The sequence below is a fragment of the Anas platyrhynchos genome, chromosome 1 (assembly GCF_047663525.1).
Source record: "Anas platyrhynchos isolate ZD024472 breed Pekin duck chromosome 1, IASCAAS_PekinDuck_T2T, whole genome shotgun sequence".
NCBI classification, from domain to species: Eukaryota; Metazoa; Chordata; class Aves; order Anseriformes; family Anatidae; genus Anas; species Anas platyrhynchos.
This window is the reverse complement of record NC_092587.1, coordinates 11,565,370-11,584,128: the sequence shown is the minus strand read 5'-3', so window position 1 is coordinate 11,584,128 and position 18,759 is coordinate 11,565,370. Positions and strand designations below refer to the sequence as shown.

The window sequence follows — 18,759 nt, the reverse complement described above, 5'->3', positions numbered from 1 at the left end:
TCACGTGATCTGAATAAAGATATTAAACCAAAGCAAAATAAAGATCAGTTTTATTCATGAAATTAAACCATTGACACCTATTTGTGCTGAGGCACACAATTATTTATAGATGAAGTATTAATTTAGTTTATAAATGCTTCAGGTGTCACAATAACGAATAACTTCCATAATTGTATCTTTGCAAGTGTAATGTTGGTTAAGAGGCCTTGTCTTCTAGTTGGTAGCCATTACAAGTATTGATGTTGTCATGATGCCCCCTGGTTCTTGGAAGGTATGCATTGATTTTGCCTTCTCCAATAAAACTATTGTTCCTGAATCTGTCTTGTTGTCAAAATGTGTGGTATTTATCAGCAACTTGTTGAGGTTAGTGTTCATCTTTCTTACCTATATTTCTGTAAAGTGCTGTTTTCTGTTTACATTAATATCCTTGTACTGAATTTCTGTGGCAGTTCAGAATCTGAGAACTGTTGCTACTCTCTATGAAGTATGTTTGTCAAAACCAAGCCTTTTACATGGACATCAGAAATTTGTGTAGTCATAGGGCAAGGGGGAATGGTTTTAAACTAAAAGAGGGAATATTTAGATTAGATATAAGGAGGAAATTCTTTACTATGAGAGTGGTGAGTCATTGGACCGGGTTGCCCAGAGAAGCTGTGGATGCCCCATCCCTTGAAGTGTTGAGTGTCAGGTTGGATGGGGCTTTGGGCAACTTGGTCTGGTGGGAGGTGTCCCTGCCCATGGCAGAAAGGTTGGACTGGATATTTTTTAAAGTTCCTTTCCAACCCAAACCATTCTATGATTCTGTAACCTCAGCCTAGTGGCAGGGGCAGAGTGAGGAAACCTTGATGCTGTGCATGCACTTTTCAGCAATAGTTAAAATGCTGGTGTGCTAGAAACACTGTTTTAACCGCAAATCTAAAGTACAGCACTATCTGGGCTGCTATGTCTCTCTTCCAGACAGACCCAGTACAGCAGCTCAGAATGTGGCTTACTTTCATTTCATCAAGAGCTCACTGCTGACTGTTCAGGTCATTGATCCGGCAGTCATTTTGTGTAAGGCAGTTCCCTAACCCATTAATCTAATGCATGGGTTATTCTGTGCCATGTGCAGGACTTTGTTTCAGTTCAGCTTTATTTCAGTTTCTCGAGGTTCCTGTCTGCTCTAGTTTGTTGAGGACCCTCTGAATAACACTTTTGTTCTCCCAACACTTTGACTACTTCCTGACATCTAAGCCTGATGTCTGCAGACTTAATGCAGGAGCGTTCCATCCTGGTTTTAAGGTCACTGATGAACATTTTAAATAGTATTAACCCAATATCAGCTCCCAAAGATTTTCTTTTGTAACTGGCTTCCAGTTAGATTTTAAATGATTGATCACTAGCCTTTAAGTTTGGCTGTCTATACAGGTTTTCAGACACCTTGACATCAATATTTATCCAATTTGGTACAAGGATACTATGGTAGATGGCATTGGAATCCCTACTGGAAACAAAGTAACATCCTTTGGTGTTCTACTTCCACAGAACCAGCTGTTTCCTAATAAAAAAAGTTATCAAGGTAGTTGCACACAGTTTGCCTTTGATAAATCTTTCCTAGTGTTTCCCAGACAACTTAATGTCCTCTTCAGACCTGGAAGTGACTTACGGGAATATTTGCTAAATCATTAGTCTGAGGAACAAGGTGAGGCTGACTGGCTTTATAGTTTCTCAGATTTCCCTTTTATCCTTTTTCTTTTTTTTTTCTTGCCTTTACTAGTGATTTCCTTTGGTCACAGTGAACTTTAAAGGTGTTAGAAATTCCTTTGGTCATATTGAAATTGGACAATTGGTGATCTGTTTGCATTACAAAAACTTTTCAGAGTTGAGTATTAAAATGTTAAAATGTCTTGATCTTGAAGCTTCCAGCTGGAAGCACATTTTGAACTACCGAAGTTTTTTACATTGGTTAGGTACTTGAAACGTAGAAACTTACTTTAAATGCCTTGTCAAAGAGGAGTAGAAGTCTAATGAATTTTCTCACATTTATTTTGCAGGAGCTGGTGAATCAGGGAAAAGCACAATCGTCAAACAAATGAAGTAAGTATGGTAAAATGTATTTACAGAGAAATGTTTTTTTTTTTTTACTTGAATAGAGAATTTATTTATTTTCTTTACGTAGGATTATCCATGAAGCTGGTTATTCAGAAGAAGAATGTAAACAGTACAAAGCTGTTGTCTACAGTAACACCATTCAGTCCATTATTGCTATCATTAGAGCAATGGGGAGGTTGAAGATAGACTTCGGTGATCCAACCAGGGCTGTGAGTATTGAAGTACACATGCACATATAAAGTTCATAAAACTCATTTTCAGTTTTTGTCCATTGTTATTTCCTGGAAAAAAAATCTCTTCTATCTAAAAATCTTTGTAGGTTAGATGGTTTGATAAAGATGAATGTCATTTAGTTTTCTATCACGGCACAATGCTCTACAGAGCAATCAGCTCTTCATTGATTCAGAACACCTATTTGGTTTAGATACAATTCTCCAAATTGTATCTAAATTTGGAGAACTAAACACCTGAGTGTTACAGCTTTTTTGAAAAAACAACAAGCTGTGTAGTCATACTTATTAGTAGGCAGGTAGGCATCTATCTGTCCTCTGCACTTCTCTATCGACTTGTAGGCACAGTAGTGCCTAAAACATTCCCACCTCTGGACTGTATCCCATATCACATACTGATTTCCAGTGTGGATAACTTTATTGTACTCTAAGTCACAGGCTGGATACTTGCTGCTGCTATCCATTCTTTTCATCATACCGCATGGATTAGGGATTTTTCCCAAGAAATCTGAGATCTTTTCTAGGCTTTCCTGTACATTTTGAATCCAATTTCATCCACTTATTAGATATAGTCTTCAGAACTGATCCTTTTTGCTTATTATCTTCTCAAATCCTAACCCTGTACTCTTACCTGTGGTGAATCTGTTTGTGTCCCTGTCTGATCAGGGAGATCGATGCTCAAAATCTCTCTATAAAATGCTTCCTTAATCGTTTTTGCTTGTGCGCTGTTTGGAGGAGTCACCTCTGTGCTGCAGTGCTGATATATATCACCAAAGTTCCTAGTCTGAACAGCACTGTAATTTAATTCAGGATTTGTGGCTTTATTTTCTTTGCATAGACATTAGTGAGAGGGGGTGCCAACTAGTATAGATATCAGCTATCTTACAGGAAGATTGGAGGAAGAAATTTCGTTCTTCATGTATTGAAATAAATATGTAAGGTAGTTGGAGGGATATACTGTCATAATTAGGTTCTTTTCATTGTGTTAAGATTGAATTACAGTTGGGAGGGGAGTCTTGAAAAATAAGAAATAGTATGCAAATGCTTCATTCTTGATAAAGTCTTGTGTTCAAAATCTTATTGACAGCTTAAAAAAGAGCGTGACCTCAATAACCTTGTTTGATGCATTGGGTATGTGTCACAAAGACAAATGTTACGTGAAGTGGGTATTGAAGTTGTAAGTGAAATCTTAAGTCTGTTTGGTAGTCACATGTAAATTATTAGACAATTTTCTTTCAAGTCTTTTATCATTTTTAGTTTATGTACATATGTTAATTCCATCTGAAACCTGCTTAACTGTAAATGTAACTAGTAAAAGCTTTGTGTTGTTTTGTTATTCCTCTCTAGCATTGTTTTCATGTTTTGTGTTGTATCTCGAGACCAAAGTTTGGCAGGGCAGGAGTGGAATCTTACTGCATGTTAGTTCAGTATTTGTTTGATGAAGTCCTGTCTAGAGTCTGGCAGTTAACGTTTGGAAAAGGCAGGTGGTAGATGCCTGTTACTAAATACATGTGAAAAGAAAAGAGAGTGAGGAGTGAGTTTAGGTGTGATCAGCTAAAGTAACTAGCAAGATTTTTAAAGTTGTTCTATGTATGGTATCAACTTGAAATGATCTGTCAAATTCAGAGAATTATATAAGTGATAATGTAAACTTTTGTCGAGGATGGTTGTGAAATAACTGTCTATCCCCTAGCACCTAGGCAGGTTTTGGTGATCTGCATTCTCTTTAGAGAAAGCCAGTATTAGACTTGAATGGAAGCAGCCTTGTTGCAGCGTGATTAAAGGAAATTATCTAACATTGGCTAATAATGAAAACAGGAGTCAGCTGTTATGTCCATAGTGATATGGTTTAGTGGAGGACTTGTTAGTGTTAGGTCAGAGGTTGGACTCGATGATCTTGAGGTCTCTTCCAACCTAGAAATTCCGTGATTCTGTCCTATATTATTTATGGTATCTAGTACTTGCCATGATTAAAAAAGGTATATGGAGGTAACAAATAACACTTCTATTTTTAAAAGCCCAACTATTTTAATAAGAAACTAATTCTCTTCTTGCTCCCTCTTCCACCCTTGCAATAAAAAGAAAAAAAAAAGTCCAACAATATTAGAGAATATAGAGAGAGAACTTATAGAGCTATTTGAAACAGTAAGTTTTGCATGTAAAGTCAGACCATGGTAGGTGTGAAATGACATTTTAATAGTTCATGACAGGACTGGCTAATGATTTCCGGTTTCTATCATGTATTCTAATATATTGGCTCATCCTTCAAGATCTGTGGTTTCTGTCAGTTGTAGATCCTTGACATTTTCATCCACAAACAACTTTCAAAACCAGAATTGTCATTCAAGTTTCTTTTATGCGGGCATATTGTTGAAGCTACAGTCAGTGAGATCTGACTATCCTACTCTTTGATCTTTAATTCTCTTTCTTTTTATGCAATTATTATTCCAATCCACTGAACTCTTATTGGCAATTTTTCTTGTGGATGTACAAATAATCAGCACTCTGTTCATTTTTTTGACAGATGTCCATTTTTAGAATTGTAGCTTTCACAAGACCTATGTCTTAGTTACCTGTTGTTTATATGTATAACTACTTGTTTATAGACACAGATAGGTGTAAATGTCTTCAAGTCTACCTTGAGTTGACTTAACAGCAAGCTTTTTGTTTCCAGGCTGTGAGTATCAGTGTTACTCAATTTATCTGCAAACAATTTCCCTGTTAGTTGTCATAAAACCATTGACTATTTAAGCCTACAGCAGGCAATCTCTTTAGAATAACCATTACTTTCCATGTTTATCCTGAAAATGTTATTCCTCACAGCTTATTGTTTGAACAGCAAAGGTGATAGAAACTGTTTTTTTTTTTTTTCTATAGATTTGCATCAGTATCTATACTTGCTATTCTGTGAGAATAACTTTACATGTTGCATTTTTAATTCTCTTTCTTGAAATTCTTTCAGTTCCCAGCTGATTTACCTAAACCCCTCTCTTTTCACCTTTGTTCTTTTTCCCTTTTCATCTGTTCTTTCTTTTATTTATTGGACAAACAGTACATGCTGTGGGTAGTAGTTACAGGCCACAAATATGCTGATTTTGCTGGCTGGCACACCTTGGCAATAGATCACATACAAACTGTAACTACAGTCAGGCAGCTACTCCCATTAAATTTTTAATGTGGATGTTTTTCCTCTACCCAGCTGCTGTATTTTTTTTTCTCCAGTATCTTACAGATCTAACATTTTTAGTCTCTTTTCTCAGTCAGAATTGGATAAGTTAGACAACTATTCAAATTCTGTTAAAGGAGACTGCTGGATTGATGTCCTGTACTACAATAGCCTCATTTTCAGAGGCAGTCATTATATGAATGCACCAATTGCTGTTTTTCTTAAAAACAAACCAAAATATGTGACCAAACAAACAAAAAACCCACTTGATTTCTTGACATGGAGTTACCAAGAAACCTTGGTCTATGTAGAATAGTTAAGTTGATGGATATGTGTAACTGATTTATCTGGAAAAGTTTTAAGTATATTTCTCTTTACTAATGAATATTTGTCAATTCCAAACAAATCTATTGAATGTTACACAATTAATGTGTCTTCTGCAGTCAATATACATCTGCATATCCAAAGGTTCTAATATGCATTGTAACTGTTCTATTCAGTTTCTGGCATATGCTAAGCAAATAAGGTCAATGTTAGACTTTAACATATGTTACTACTTCCATTTATAGAAGTTCATTTCAAGTGACAAACTGATGAGAAGTTTTGTCATCTTATGTGAAACTGAGTGGCCTTGTCTTTTTATGTTGTTGAAAAAAGGTGGGAAGTCATAGTCTGTGTAGAAAACTAATTGCTTTCTTTCATTTTTTGTTTGGTTACATTAATGTATACTAGGTTAAGTAACCTACTCCTTTACTGAATGTAATTATTAATCCTGAGTGACAGGAGAAGGTAGTATACCTTTGTTATATTTCTTAATGTTTGTTCTTTCCACTTTGTTTGCACACTAAAGGATGATGCTCGTCAACTCTTTGTGTTAGCTGGAGCAGCAGAAGAAGGATTTATGACTGCAGAGCTTGCTGGCGTTATCAAAAGACTGTGGAAAGACAGTGGAGTACAGGCTTGTTTCAACAGATCTAGAGAATACCAGCTTAATGACTCTGCTGCCTAGTAAGTACTATGTGACAAACAATACTTCTGTTTTCAAGTAGTAGCTAAAGGAATAAAAGGGAAGGCTAACATTTGAGTAATTCTGTTCCCATACAAATAGAAAATTTAGAAGTACCTAGACAAAGATTTTGTCTGCTTTGGGTCAGAGTGGAGAGGAAGAGGTGTGGTATAACTGAATTTAAATAATTTGGAGGATGACTTACCTCCTCTGTTCAGTGTTTTTTAAGAAAAATTCTTCCCCAATTTCATAAGAAAGTTGGTCATATTATTTTATCCTGAAAATTGCACACTTCTGGTTACAGTAAAGAGAGAACTTGATATATTTTCTATCACTATGCAAAAAGCACAAGTAAGATTTGTATTATTATGAGAAACTTCACTCTTCTTGGTATGCAGCACAATATTAATATTAATTATCAGTGACTGGAGTTTAATGTTGTAAAAAATGTGTAATTAGAAATTCTCAATATAAAGTTATATTGATCATATATTTAGCATTGTCTAAAAATATTTATTAATTCTGGCCAACATACTGGGTTGTCCTTTTCACACCTGTTATCAGTTCCAGAGTAATTAGTTTCTGCTTTATAGTTCAAAGAAAATTGTAGTTCACTAAGAGGTTACAAAAATGAAGGTTGTCTTCTAGTTAATACAAATAAAATTGGTAAATGTGGAACAAACATGGAAATTGGTAAATGTGGAAATTTACATCCTGGAATTTCATAATAGTCCTTTGTATTGGGGTCAGTTGTATATGTTTTCTTCTAGGATGAAAGTGTATCTAAAACTTCAAAAAAAAAAAAAATTAGCAGGAAAATAATTGTTTCTGTCTTATATCAGAGAGTTCATATAAAAGTCAGGTACAATGTAATGAATAGACCTAGGACTTCTGTGATTGTTTGCAATTATCTGATTACTATTTTAGGAATAACTGAAAGCAGTGTTTATTTTTATCTTCAGTTACTTGAATGACTTGGACAGGATAGCACAAACCAGCTACATTCCAACCCAACAGGATGTTCTGAGGACTAGAGTGAAAACTACAGGAATAGTGGAAACTCACTTTACTTTCAAAGATCTTCACTTTAAGTATGTAAATTATATTGCATGTTTATCTGTCTGTTATGGCTTCTGTAAAGTTCTTGTGGGTACACTTTCAGTAATGCAATTTAGCAAATTTTGTATAGCCACAATTTTGATTATTTTACTTTTAGCTGAAAAGCTTCTTCATGCTTGGCTCCATTTTCTGAAGGCAAATGGGAGTCAGTTGAAATCCTATCATAACTCATAATAAATATGGAGATATTAAGTAATAAATGCTTTGTTTATATTGGAAGCTTTTTTTAAAGACACTTTCTATGTAAATCAAATCTCATAATACTCAATATTGTATTGCATTAATATGTAGCTGTGCTATCAGATTTTTCCATTTAAATTCTGTTGTAGAACTGGAGGCTTGTAAACACTTGTTGCTCTTGTTAAAAAAACAACTCAATTTTCATGGAGAACTGAATTCAAAACTGGTAGTTTTTTAAGGTAGTACTTTATTTAGTGATGAAAGACTGTGATTTATGTTCCCTGTGATGTGAGGTTTACAAAACAACATTAATATTCTAACCATTTTATGTCCTAAGGCATCCATGATGAAAGCAAAGAATAATATAAATGTAATACTATTGTAACTACTCCTGATTAGCAAGAATGAAGAGAAATCTCAGTAAAAATTGCATTGTATGTATATTTTAGATTGTGTAGGCATAGTTGTCAGAACATCTATAGAGTAAATTTGTTCAGAATTGTCATGGAAAATTCTGGTTTTTATGTAATTGCTTAGTAAGTGTTGTAATATTGATATTTCAACATCACCAGTACTGTGGAAAATATATTTTGTTTCTTAATTTTAAGGGTTTAAGTGTACGCATTTTTTTCTTCCATGAAATAATAGCTCTTAAAGTGTTCTGAGGAATCCTTTTTTCTTTTTAAGTTCTTAAGGAGTAATCTTGGAAATGATTTTGAAAATGCTTATGAAAATGTTTTTGTGGAACATATTAAATGGGCAATAAGAATGAGGATTATCGCTTGCATAATAGTATACCTAAGCAGAAGACCTTGTTAGAGGTTATAATAATTCCAACAGGTTTTGGTCAGAAAGACAAACCTTTTTTTTTTTCTTTTAATGTTTCCTTCTATTCTCTCTCTCTCTCTCTCTCTCTCTCTCTCTCTCTCTCTCTATATATATATATATATATATATATATATATATATATATATTTAATAGAAATATAGTGACTCAGAACAATTTAAGATGTCTAAAAACGACAAATTGCAGCTGATGGGGGTTCAATTAATCTTATGTAAAAGATTATCTAAATCAGTTGGTTTTCTATTTAAGTTTGTACCCCACACCTCCTCTTACAACCTGGGGAAAACAGAAAAGTGAGATGATCAAAGATGCTTTCAGTTTTAATAAAAGTGAGACTTTCCAGATAGTTATCTTACCTTTTTTTGGTAACCACCCACCCTACCTTAAAATATTTGTCAAATAATAAGTCTTCTACAAGGTTGGGGCTTGGAGGGAGAAAATAAACGACTCGTATAACCTTAAACTCAAAAATCACAATAAATAACTGGTATTCTTTTGGCCTATGTCACATTTTTCATATTTCGTATGGGTACTGGAATCATATTCACAGATTAAATAACCTGAAAGAAACAGAGCATGTCAAATCTGGCAACACTAGTTACAAAAAAACAACGTGGTAATGAAATACGTTGCACAAATCCTTAAATTTGCACAATTGCTGATAAACCCTTTAGAGAGCTACCTATATAGCTAAGTAACATAGATAAGTAGGGTGATGACTGCAGAAGCATCTTTAGTGCTTTCCCTTTAGTACAGTGAATTTGTCTTAATATGGCATAGCCACCAATCTCACTGGAAATGTTTGCTTTCTTTAAGGAAATGGAATGGAAAGTCAATAAAGCATTTCTTTAATGACATCATTCTTTAGATAAGGGAGGTAGATTTGGCTGTTACAAACTTTCTTCCAGCACTGCATTGTATTTCTTGTAGTTTGTTGTAGACAAATTTATCATGAATAAGCAATACATGATTCTTTTGAGTAGCTGAACCATTGACTGCAGTATGAGTTCTAGAACCAAAAGGATGGGCTTGCACAAAACACTCACACATTAGGAGGAGAAATACGTAAAGCATTTAAGCTTCTCATTCTTTAAAACTTTTAAATTCGTCTGCAGGTCAGGCAGCTGCTGTCAGTGTTTGTGTGCTGGGGCTGTGACCTAATAGTCTGTATATACAGGCTTCGAATGGGGAGATGCACGACTTAGGAGCTTTGAGATAGCTCTGTTTGGAATGGCTAATTATTTGGAAAGATACTGCAACCTTATCTTTTTTCTTTTTTTTCTTTTTTTTTTTTTTTTTTAAGAATTTTTTGTGCCAAATAATTCTTCTGTGCCTGTCTTTCTCTGTACTGATATAATATGTAAAAGAACCTTCATGACAAAAGCCAAACCATCAGGCTCTTACTACTTTCTGTTGAGATGTTCTGTCCAACTGGTGCCAAAACTTCACCTAGCACTAAGTTTTAGCATGTAAAAAAAATCAAAGATGAGTGCGAAAAGGTGTTTTTTGTAAAGTACTGGACATTTCAGTGCACTGTTAGAAAGACAAACCCAAAACCAGACATCATTGGTAAAATAATGCCACTGATGGAGAGTCTATTCTGAGCTGAAACAGAGATTTCTGGTGAAAATCAGCATCTTCTCATATAAACTGAAAATTACACTTTCTTTTATCTTCTGGAAGTCTTCAGTCTTATGCATTTTCCCTCACTTCCCAGAATCCATCCTGGCAATGTAGTCTGCACAAGTCAAAATGATGATTGGCATAATGACCATGAAATACCATAAAAGCACCAAATGCACGAGGATGTGCATGAGGATGTCATATTTTTGCAGTTCTTTGAAAGAGTTTTTTTTTTTAACACGGTTCTTTATTCATGTGCAATTTTGTGCCATGTTTCCTTACACATCTCAGTATCATCTTAGTAATAATATTTTTGTATTGAGTGGTGCCTTATGATTTGCAGTTTGATATTACAGCACTGCCATTGGTACAAAGCTTCTAATTTATCATGTTCCTTAAAAGCTAGTATCCACAGAAAATGTACAAGGAACAATTTTCTTAATTTCTTAGTTACTTATTTATATTCTGGTATGTTCTATGAACAATGAGATATGTTGTTGTTCAAGCCTACATGCCATGCTGTCTACCAAAAGACCTCAGTGAATGATTCAGTCCATGCTGGAATACCTTTACAGGAGTTATAATTATGTGTCTTAACAGTTGTTACTTTAGAATTCTTTCCCTGGTCATATGGCATTCTATAACCAAATAAGGCTTTCATAGAATCATTAAGGTTGGAAAAGCCCTCCAAGATCATTTGGTCCAACCATCCCACTACCACCAATGTCACCTACTAAACCATGTCCCTAAGCACCACATCCAACCTTTCCTTGAACACCCCCAGGAACGGGGACTCTACCTGTTCCGGGCAAGCCATCCCAGTGCCTGACTGCTCTTTCTGCTCTTCCTCCTAACTAGGAGGAAAAAATCAATTTTTGCATGATAGAGTATTTGCTAAGCAAGCCTGGGAAGTCATATGATGACCTTTTCACATTGTTTTGAAACTGTAAGTAATCACAAGAATTTGAAACAAGACTTCTTGTTCTGTGACTGACAGGAAAGAGACAGGTGAAAAAGTCAGTGCTCTGTCCTACTGAGAAGATTCAGCTATGTACGTTTGTTTCAGGATAGCACTGTTACCCTCTTTTTGATGAAGTTATTTATTTATTGGTTTAGTTCATTATATCTGGCCTCCAAAATACTTGAAGTACATAATGATATGAGAAGTTCAGTCATTGTAGCTCAGAACAGTTAGGAAATGGCCAGTAAGGAACGTAGATAGCAGAGAAAAGCAAATAGCGTTATAGAGTAGTAATTTGTTGATCATCTGCTGCTAACTTCTGGAGTGTGGTCTTTTCCTTTTACTCTATTCCAGGAAAGCTGAGAATTCAAAAACCAAACCAACAAACAAAACACCTTTATATCTCATTTTTTCCACCTAACTGCATTTCCAAAAAGTGTCTTTATTTGAGGGGAAATTATCATTATTCCTTATTATTTGATGCCTATTTTGTCTTTTAAGAAGAGAATTTTAAAATAATATTTAGTGTCTCATAAAAAAAAAATAAAAAACCTGTTTAAACATGTCAGCTGAAAAAATCAGGTTGTAATAGATTTTAGTAGAGATAAGTTGAAAATCATCAGTTTTTAGAGATTCCAGGTTAAATATGAAAAACTGAGAAATATATTTTACATTTAGATTTGGATTCAGAATACTGAGCTAACAACAATAACAAAGTGTTGTTTGTGTCCAACTTTCTTAGTATAGCATTTTTCTCCTGAGTACTGAAACAGACAGCTCTGCCCTTAGTTGTAAAGAATTTTATATTCTTGACCTTTTATTACTTAAGACTTTTCATTCATTTGGGGGAAAGATTGAAAAACTTTCATATAGTTTGCACTTTTTTAAGCTAACATTGTGTATTTTTTTCTATAGATTACAATTAATTTCATTAATGAAGTTATTTGTAATTGTACAATTTATTTATAAATAAGCAGTTTTATATACCTTTCAACTCACTCTCTTATGTTTTGAGAAATGTATAGTAAAACTTCTAAGTGTTTTTTAAGGTTGTTTTTATGCTGAAATGTTAAATTGAAATAAATGTTGCAGATTTTATGCTGTTTTTCAAAGTTCCTTGATCAAGCTTGCACAGCTGATGATTTCAGAGTTTATCACTTAACATTCAGAAAGCTGGAAATTCCAAAGTTCATTTCCTGCTTTGTACTTCTGTTTTACAGAATGTTTGATGTTGGAGGCCAAAGATCAGAGCGGAAGAAGTGGATTCATTGTTTTGAGGGTGTTACAGCAATTATTTTCTGTGTGGCGTTAAGTGATTATGACTTGGTTTTGGCTGAAGATGAGGAAATGGCAAGTACCTTGGTGTTGAAGTAGTGTAGTTGCTATATAGAAACTGAATAAATTTGAAAGGGAAGCTCAGTATCTCTTACAGTAGTACTCCTTTATAATACATAGTCTTTGTGTGAAAGGTTTTAGAGAAATGATGATAGTTTGTGCTTTCAAGTTTCAAAAATACTTCCTCATATTCTCAGGCATACATCAAGACAAGTATTCTTTCAGTTGCATTTTTTCATATTTCAAAGGATAAAAATTAATGAGGATGTCAGGAGTACACATCCTAGCATTTTTAAAGGTGCTAGCAATATATAATAAGAAATGGCTTTTTCTCTTTCTACTTTCCTACGTTTTGTTTCATTTCTTCAGCCTTCATGTTTTTCTTCTTCCCAAATGTTTTACTCAGTTCTTTTTCCTTAGTTGTAGAAATCTTTTGTTTTCTTTTTCCTTTTCTATGCTTTCTCTTCTTTCTAGATGTGACTCCTCCCACATCAATGTGCACAGAGTGTATGCTTTTTATTATCTGGGTAGTTGAAAGTGATGCTAGTCTGTTGTGTGTAAATCATTAACAGAGTCCTCGTGTTCTGTAGCTTCTTGCAAAATGCTGTTGGAGGAGGAAAGGAAAGAAAAAAAAAAAAAGAAGAAAAAAAACAGCAAGTCAAATGTTGTCAAAATAGGTCATATCTGTTATCCTGCAACGTAAATGGCTGGAAGCATTGCCAAATTACTTACATGTTAGATAATTTTTCTACAGAGTTATTTTATTTCTTTCTTTCATTCTTTATTTATTTTTAAACCCACCAAACTGCTCTTTTAATTCTCTACTTCTTTGGAACTACTCCTTTCCTTATGATGGAATCTTGACTACATGCAGAATTTAATTTTCAATTTTCAAAAGATCTAATAAGTGTAAGGCAAATTCAGGTTACTTGGAAACCTTTCTATAATATCCTTACTGCAAAATGTCAAACCACACTAAAAATTCCTATCATATTAGAAAAAACTTAAGCCTGGAAATGAGAAAAGAAAAATCAAAAAGCAGTTGCTTAAACCTTCGTTGTATCATGGAATCATTTATGTTGGAATAAAACTTAAATATCGTTAGGTTCATGAAAGTGTTCTTTGGCCTTTCTGTGTTTCTCTTGGTAAAATATGGTTCTGCATGCTGGAAATTTAGATTAGTCTTACAACTTACCTAGTTAATTTGTAGCTAACAAAAAATATGTATCCTGCTTTTACTGCTGAAGTCTGATAAAATACAGTAAGATTTTTTTGTTTGTTTGTTTGTGTTTTGTTTTCCAAATTACAGAATCGGATGCATGAAAGCATGAAGTTGTTTGACAGTATCTGCAACAATAAATGGTTCACAGACACTTCTATTATTCTCTTCCTGAACAAGAAAGATCTTTTTGAAGAAAAAATCAAGAGGAGTCCTCTCACTATTTGCTACCCTGAATATGCAGGTATTGGGAATGGGCAAATGTCAAGTAATTTCCTTATTTTTGATGCACAAATTAGGAGGAATTTAATAACTCTAGGTGTCTAAATTATTTCAGTAAAATGCAGTTTAAGTTGGTAGATTTTTTTTTTATGAGTCACAAATAAAATAGTGCTGAAGTAAGATTAATCTTTTCAACCAGATGAAATAATGCTGGTCCACTGGTAGCATTTACATTAGTGCTGCAGTGCTTGTCAGCCTAATCTATTTAGCCCATTTTTTATTCTGTTGTCCTCCTGTCTTTTGTACTTTTTTTTTTTAACTGGGCAGAAATCCCTAAGCATACATCAGAGTTTATTTGAATGGAGAGTATATATAAGAAGTAGTTGGCTTGTTCAGGAAATACATAGCAAAAGTTTATCTAATAAGTCTTATAATAAGTCTTAGACTAGTTATGTATCATTTTCATTGTAACTCCAGACTGTTCTATTGTACGGAAGATATTAGATTGGAGTGAAAAAAAAAAAAAAAAAAAGGCCTAGGAAAAATATATATGCTATTTGTTTGTAACTTAACGGACATCGGACATTGGCTGGAAATAAACAAACGTGTTAAAAATATAAAAAGTGAAAGCGAAGGAAGTAAAATATCCTAGTCTAGGGAAGAGCGTTTAGTCAGTAATGATTTGTTCCATCTACCACTGCAGTAAATACTCTTCCTGCAGTCCTTAGTCTATTATTATTAAAAATATGTCCATAGGGTTTCCTATACATTTTGTTGTAAAGCAGGGATTGTGAGGTTACTTAAATCAGCATACTCCTTTTTAGGTTTAAGTAGCTATTTATTTAAGTTACTATTTGGAAATAACTTCCCTCAAAGATATAATATACATCTTGTTCTTCCTGTTTGAAACCTGAGTAATTTTTTCCTTCTAGGATCAAACACTTACGAAGAAGCAGCTGCTTACATTCAATGTCAGTTTGAAGATCTTAACAAGAGAAAAGACACAAAGGAAATCTACACTCACTTCACATGTGCCACAGATACAAAAAATGTGCAGTTTGTTTTCGATGCTGTAACTGATGTCATTATTAAAAATAACCTTAAAGACTGTGGCCTATTCTAAGAACAGAGAAGAGGTTGTTAAATGGTAAATTATATGCCTGAAAAAAGGACTTAGGCATTTGGAACATGCCAATGTTGTGTGAAACTTGCATACATATACTTAATTCTCTTTATTTTATTTTTAGGTTTGAAGAATGACTTCGCACAATTCTAATCTGATTGGTTTCAAGTTGAAAGAAATACAAAATATGTTGTGCTGAATGATAGATCAGTACTGTACTTGCCTGTTTTAACAGCTTTATTTATGTTTGTCTTGTAAATTTAAGTAATTAGGTAACACTGAGATGTCTTTTGACTGTATGTAAACTTGTAGTAATGTATTTGTATAAACGTTGAATGGAATATTTTAGTAATTTGGTGTCCTCTAAAATTTCCATGGTTTATGAAGATACTGTTAGAGGAGACAGACACTTTTTGCCTTTGGATTATTTAAACATCTTGTAAAATTAAATTTTCTTTTCATCTTGAGGGTGCATGCTGCCTTATTACTTTTGTTGGTAATATTGTATATGGCGTTAGCTTTTTTGATATTTAAACAGCCTCATACACCTGCTCACATTTAAAAAAACTCAACCAATAAAACTTGTTTTTTTTGCCTTAAGTTTTGAAAAAACGTTTTTATAAATTTAGGGTAAATGAAAAAAATATTTTTAAAACTTAAATTCACAGCTTATGAAATCTGGGTTTACAGTCTTTGCAGCACAAACGTGGCAACACTGAGAAATTGAATTTTAAGGTTCAGCTATTATTGAAACTCATAGAAATGCAAAAAGGAAGTTAAAAATACACAAATACACTTGTAGAAAAAAAAAGACACAGTGGTCTTTACTCACTGGAGTGAATGGTCTTTAAAAAATGCCATTAACAAAGGCAGGACTTCAGAGTAATATGATTTTATTATTATTATTATTATTGAGAATTAAAATTGTGTTCTCCTTTAACTCTTTGCTATCTTCTGGTAATAAAACTAAAACTATTTTGATAATTTAATAACCACAGAAATATTAAGTTCTCCGACTAGACATGGCACAACGTTTTCATGAATTAAAGCTATTTCCTATTACATATAAAAAAGAATCTTCATTATGTTGAGTAAGGTGATTCAGTGATTTTGCAGATACTGATTTTTTTTAAATTTAGTGATATTTAAAGTCTTGTACTCACTTTAAGTAATAAGTTAAAGATTATGATTTTCTTCTGGTTGTGCTTGCAATCTTAGTTATTTGTCATCCATTGCCTTATGGTTAGTGCCAAAACTGATTTTTATACCTATTTTAAAAGGAATAAGCTTCTATTTGTAAATAAGTTCATGGATGGTTGTCTCAAATGTATGTCATCTAGAAAATACAAACATACCAAACTTGGAAGTATGATTTTCTATACTTGTTTAGAATATTCCAGGCAGCTACAGTACACTGTAAGTTCTTTGAGAATAAGTCTTTGAATCTGTTGCTATTTTTCTATATTATCGTAGCTTATATGTCTTAGAAATGTTCAACCAAAATATTCAACTCATTGTTCTGTTATTTAATTTTTAATTGTGCATATGTTTCATTTAGGCCTCAGCTTAAGTAAAACTGCACTTCTTATGCTTTGATGTTTCCTTTCTTAGGTACAGAATTAATACGTGTGTTTCAAGTGAAAGGTTAGAAAGGAATTTCTAATTTATTACTGGAGGTTGTTAAATATATTCATACATTGAAATCTTTCAGCAGTTATCGTAAACAATCTGTATATCCTGGGCTGCTTTTAATTGTGCTTTACAGTTCTGGATATGTAACTGATTTTAAATCTCATTGAACTACTTTGTGGAAATTGTATTTACACCTACGTTCAAGTTGGTTTTTGTACTTGATGTAAACAAAAATTGGGATTAATCAAATTGCATAAATAAATCTAAATTTTGTGCCTTGCTTGAAAGAAATGTTCTTCCTTAAAGATGCTGATAGAAATATTTCTGCATCCATCCTATGGAGATAACTAGGTAGTAAAAATTAGAAGATACAAAGGCAAAAGTTTTTGCAAGAAACAGAAAAACAATAATGAGCATAAAATTGTCATTTTCAGTTTAGTTTCTAAATATTTTTCCACAACTACTGTTCCTAACAGCTTCAATTTGAGAATTTTGGGAATTTCCTGACTGGTATTTTCTGCAATACTTGTGTCTTAACACAGAACAAAATTCTGAAATACTTTTGTTTTTGAGTCCAGGAGGATGAGCTTGTCTTTTTTGACTTACTGAGCTGACAGCTGGTATGTTTCCTTATGGATGTTCTCTCTGTAGTGGTTCTTTGTCTAGTTTTATAAAACGACTGTACAAAAATTGTTCATATTCAAATATTAAAGGCCAAGTATATAATTGATCACATCCATCAAGAACTTTCCAAAATTAGATTGTTGGTAGAAATTAATTTGTTAAATTTAATTTGAGAACTCCTGTATATGTTAACAAAAGTGATATGATAAAAAGTTTATATATATATTTTTGATGACATATTCTAATAATTATCTGTACTGAAAGCAAATACTTTGATTCTGTTCTGAATTTGTCTAGCTTTGTCTTTCAGCCCAGCGGATCCTAATAATAACTAAGCAGACTGTTGATATAAATCCTTTCTCCTTTTTAGGTTGTAATTAGATGATACTGAATAATGCCAATACGAATATTACTTACATTTGACTGATCATATAATCATATAAACTTGCCTGAGCTTCATAAATTTTAACTACATACTTTTTTTTTTTTTTTTTGATGTTGGTACATGCTGCAGTGGACTTGTCTTAACTACCTTGGGCAAAACTGTTTGAGTATCTTGAATAACAGAGTTGATCATTCTTTGTCCTAAGATGAAACCTGCCAGTCTAGGAAAATCTATAAGAGGACTTACATGCAATGGTGGGAGCTACATGCTTAGTTTTCACTGCAGTTATGATAGGGCTTCACTCTATCTCTGTTCTGTCAGTGAGCTCCTTCTCAGTCTGAAGAGTCCAAAAGAAAGAAACAAAGGAGTAAATCTTGCTGGTCTGAGGACAGTCTTGAGCCTCACCAGTCTGAGCCTCTGTTCTCTTCCAGTTCACTCCTTGCATTTTTTCCACAAAAAAAGTATCCAGGCAAACTGCTTTTTTTTTTCTGGCATTAAACAAGGCAGTTCCTTCTACTATCAAGGTATTCCTTCAGACTATTTTAAGTTATTAACAATTTAGTATGTTTAGGGAATTGTAGCTCAATGGAGGCTTCTCAAGCCTTCAGGGTCTTGTGAACTTACTGTCCATGGTTGAAATCTCTAACTAAAACACAGCCATCATTAAGCATTGTTATTTGATCAGTTATTTGATAAGATCAGTTGTGAGGAAATGGGGTTTGGAACATCTGGTATGTGGCTTTACGATGCTACCTATTGAACTTGATAGAAGATTGTTTTGTCCGTGAAGTAGTTATTACATTCAATGACAGAGTCCAGGTTCATAGCATAGGAAGAGTAGTGTTTGCTGGATTTCAGCTCCTGTTTTGATGTACACAATTAGCAGCTTCATTATTTAAATTCTATGTGAAACCTTAGGGGGGAGGAAAAAAATCAATCTGTAGCATGCTGAACAGCATGAGAACAAGTATGCATTTAGAATTGGGAAGAATGAAAA

General features: G+C 33.6%; 1 protein-coding gene across 3 annotated transcripts in view; it reads left to right on the top strand.

The window, feature by feature from the left end:
- LOC101797591 (guanine nucleotide-binding protein G(i) subunit alpha-1) overlaps positions 1–17,033 on the top strand; it is a 36,017-nt gene extending 18,984 nt beyond the window's left edge. For 2 of the 3 annotated variants that reach the window (XM_038187695.2, XM_021270347.4), the window contains exons 2-8: positions 2,034–2,076; positions 2,159–2,300; positions 6,338–6,495; positions 7,456–7,584; positions 12,443–12,572; positions 13,867–14,020; positions 14,931–17,033. In XM_038187695.2, coding sequence (XP_038043623.2) covers positions 2,034–2,076; positions 2,159–2,300; positions 6,338–6,495; positions 7,456–7,584; positions 12,443–12,572; positions 13,867–14,020; positions 14,931–15,121 — 947 coding nt within the window. In that variant the 3' untranslated portion in view covers positions 15,122–17,033. The remainder of the gene's footprint in view (positions 1–2,033; positions 2,077–2,158; positions 2,301–6,337; positions 6,496–7,455; positions 7,585–12,442; positions 12,573–13,866; positions 14,021–14,930) is intronic. The other variant, XM_038187699.2, reaches the window with a different exon arrangement.
- The last annotated feature ends 1,726 nt before the right edge of the window (positions 17,034–18,759 follow it).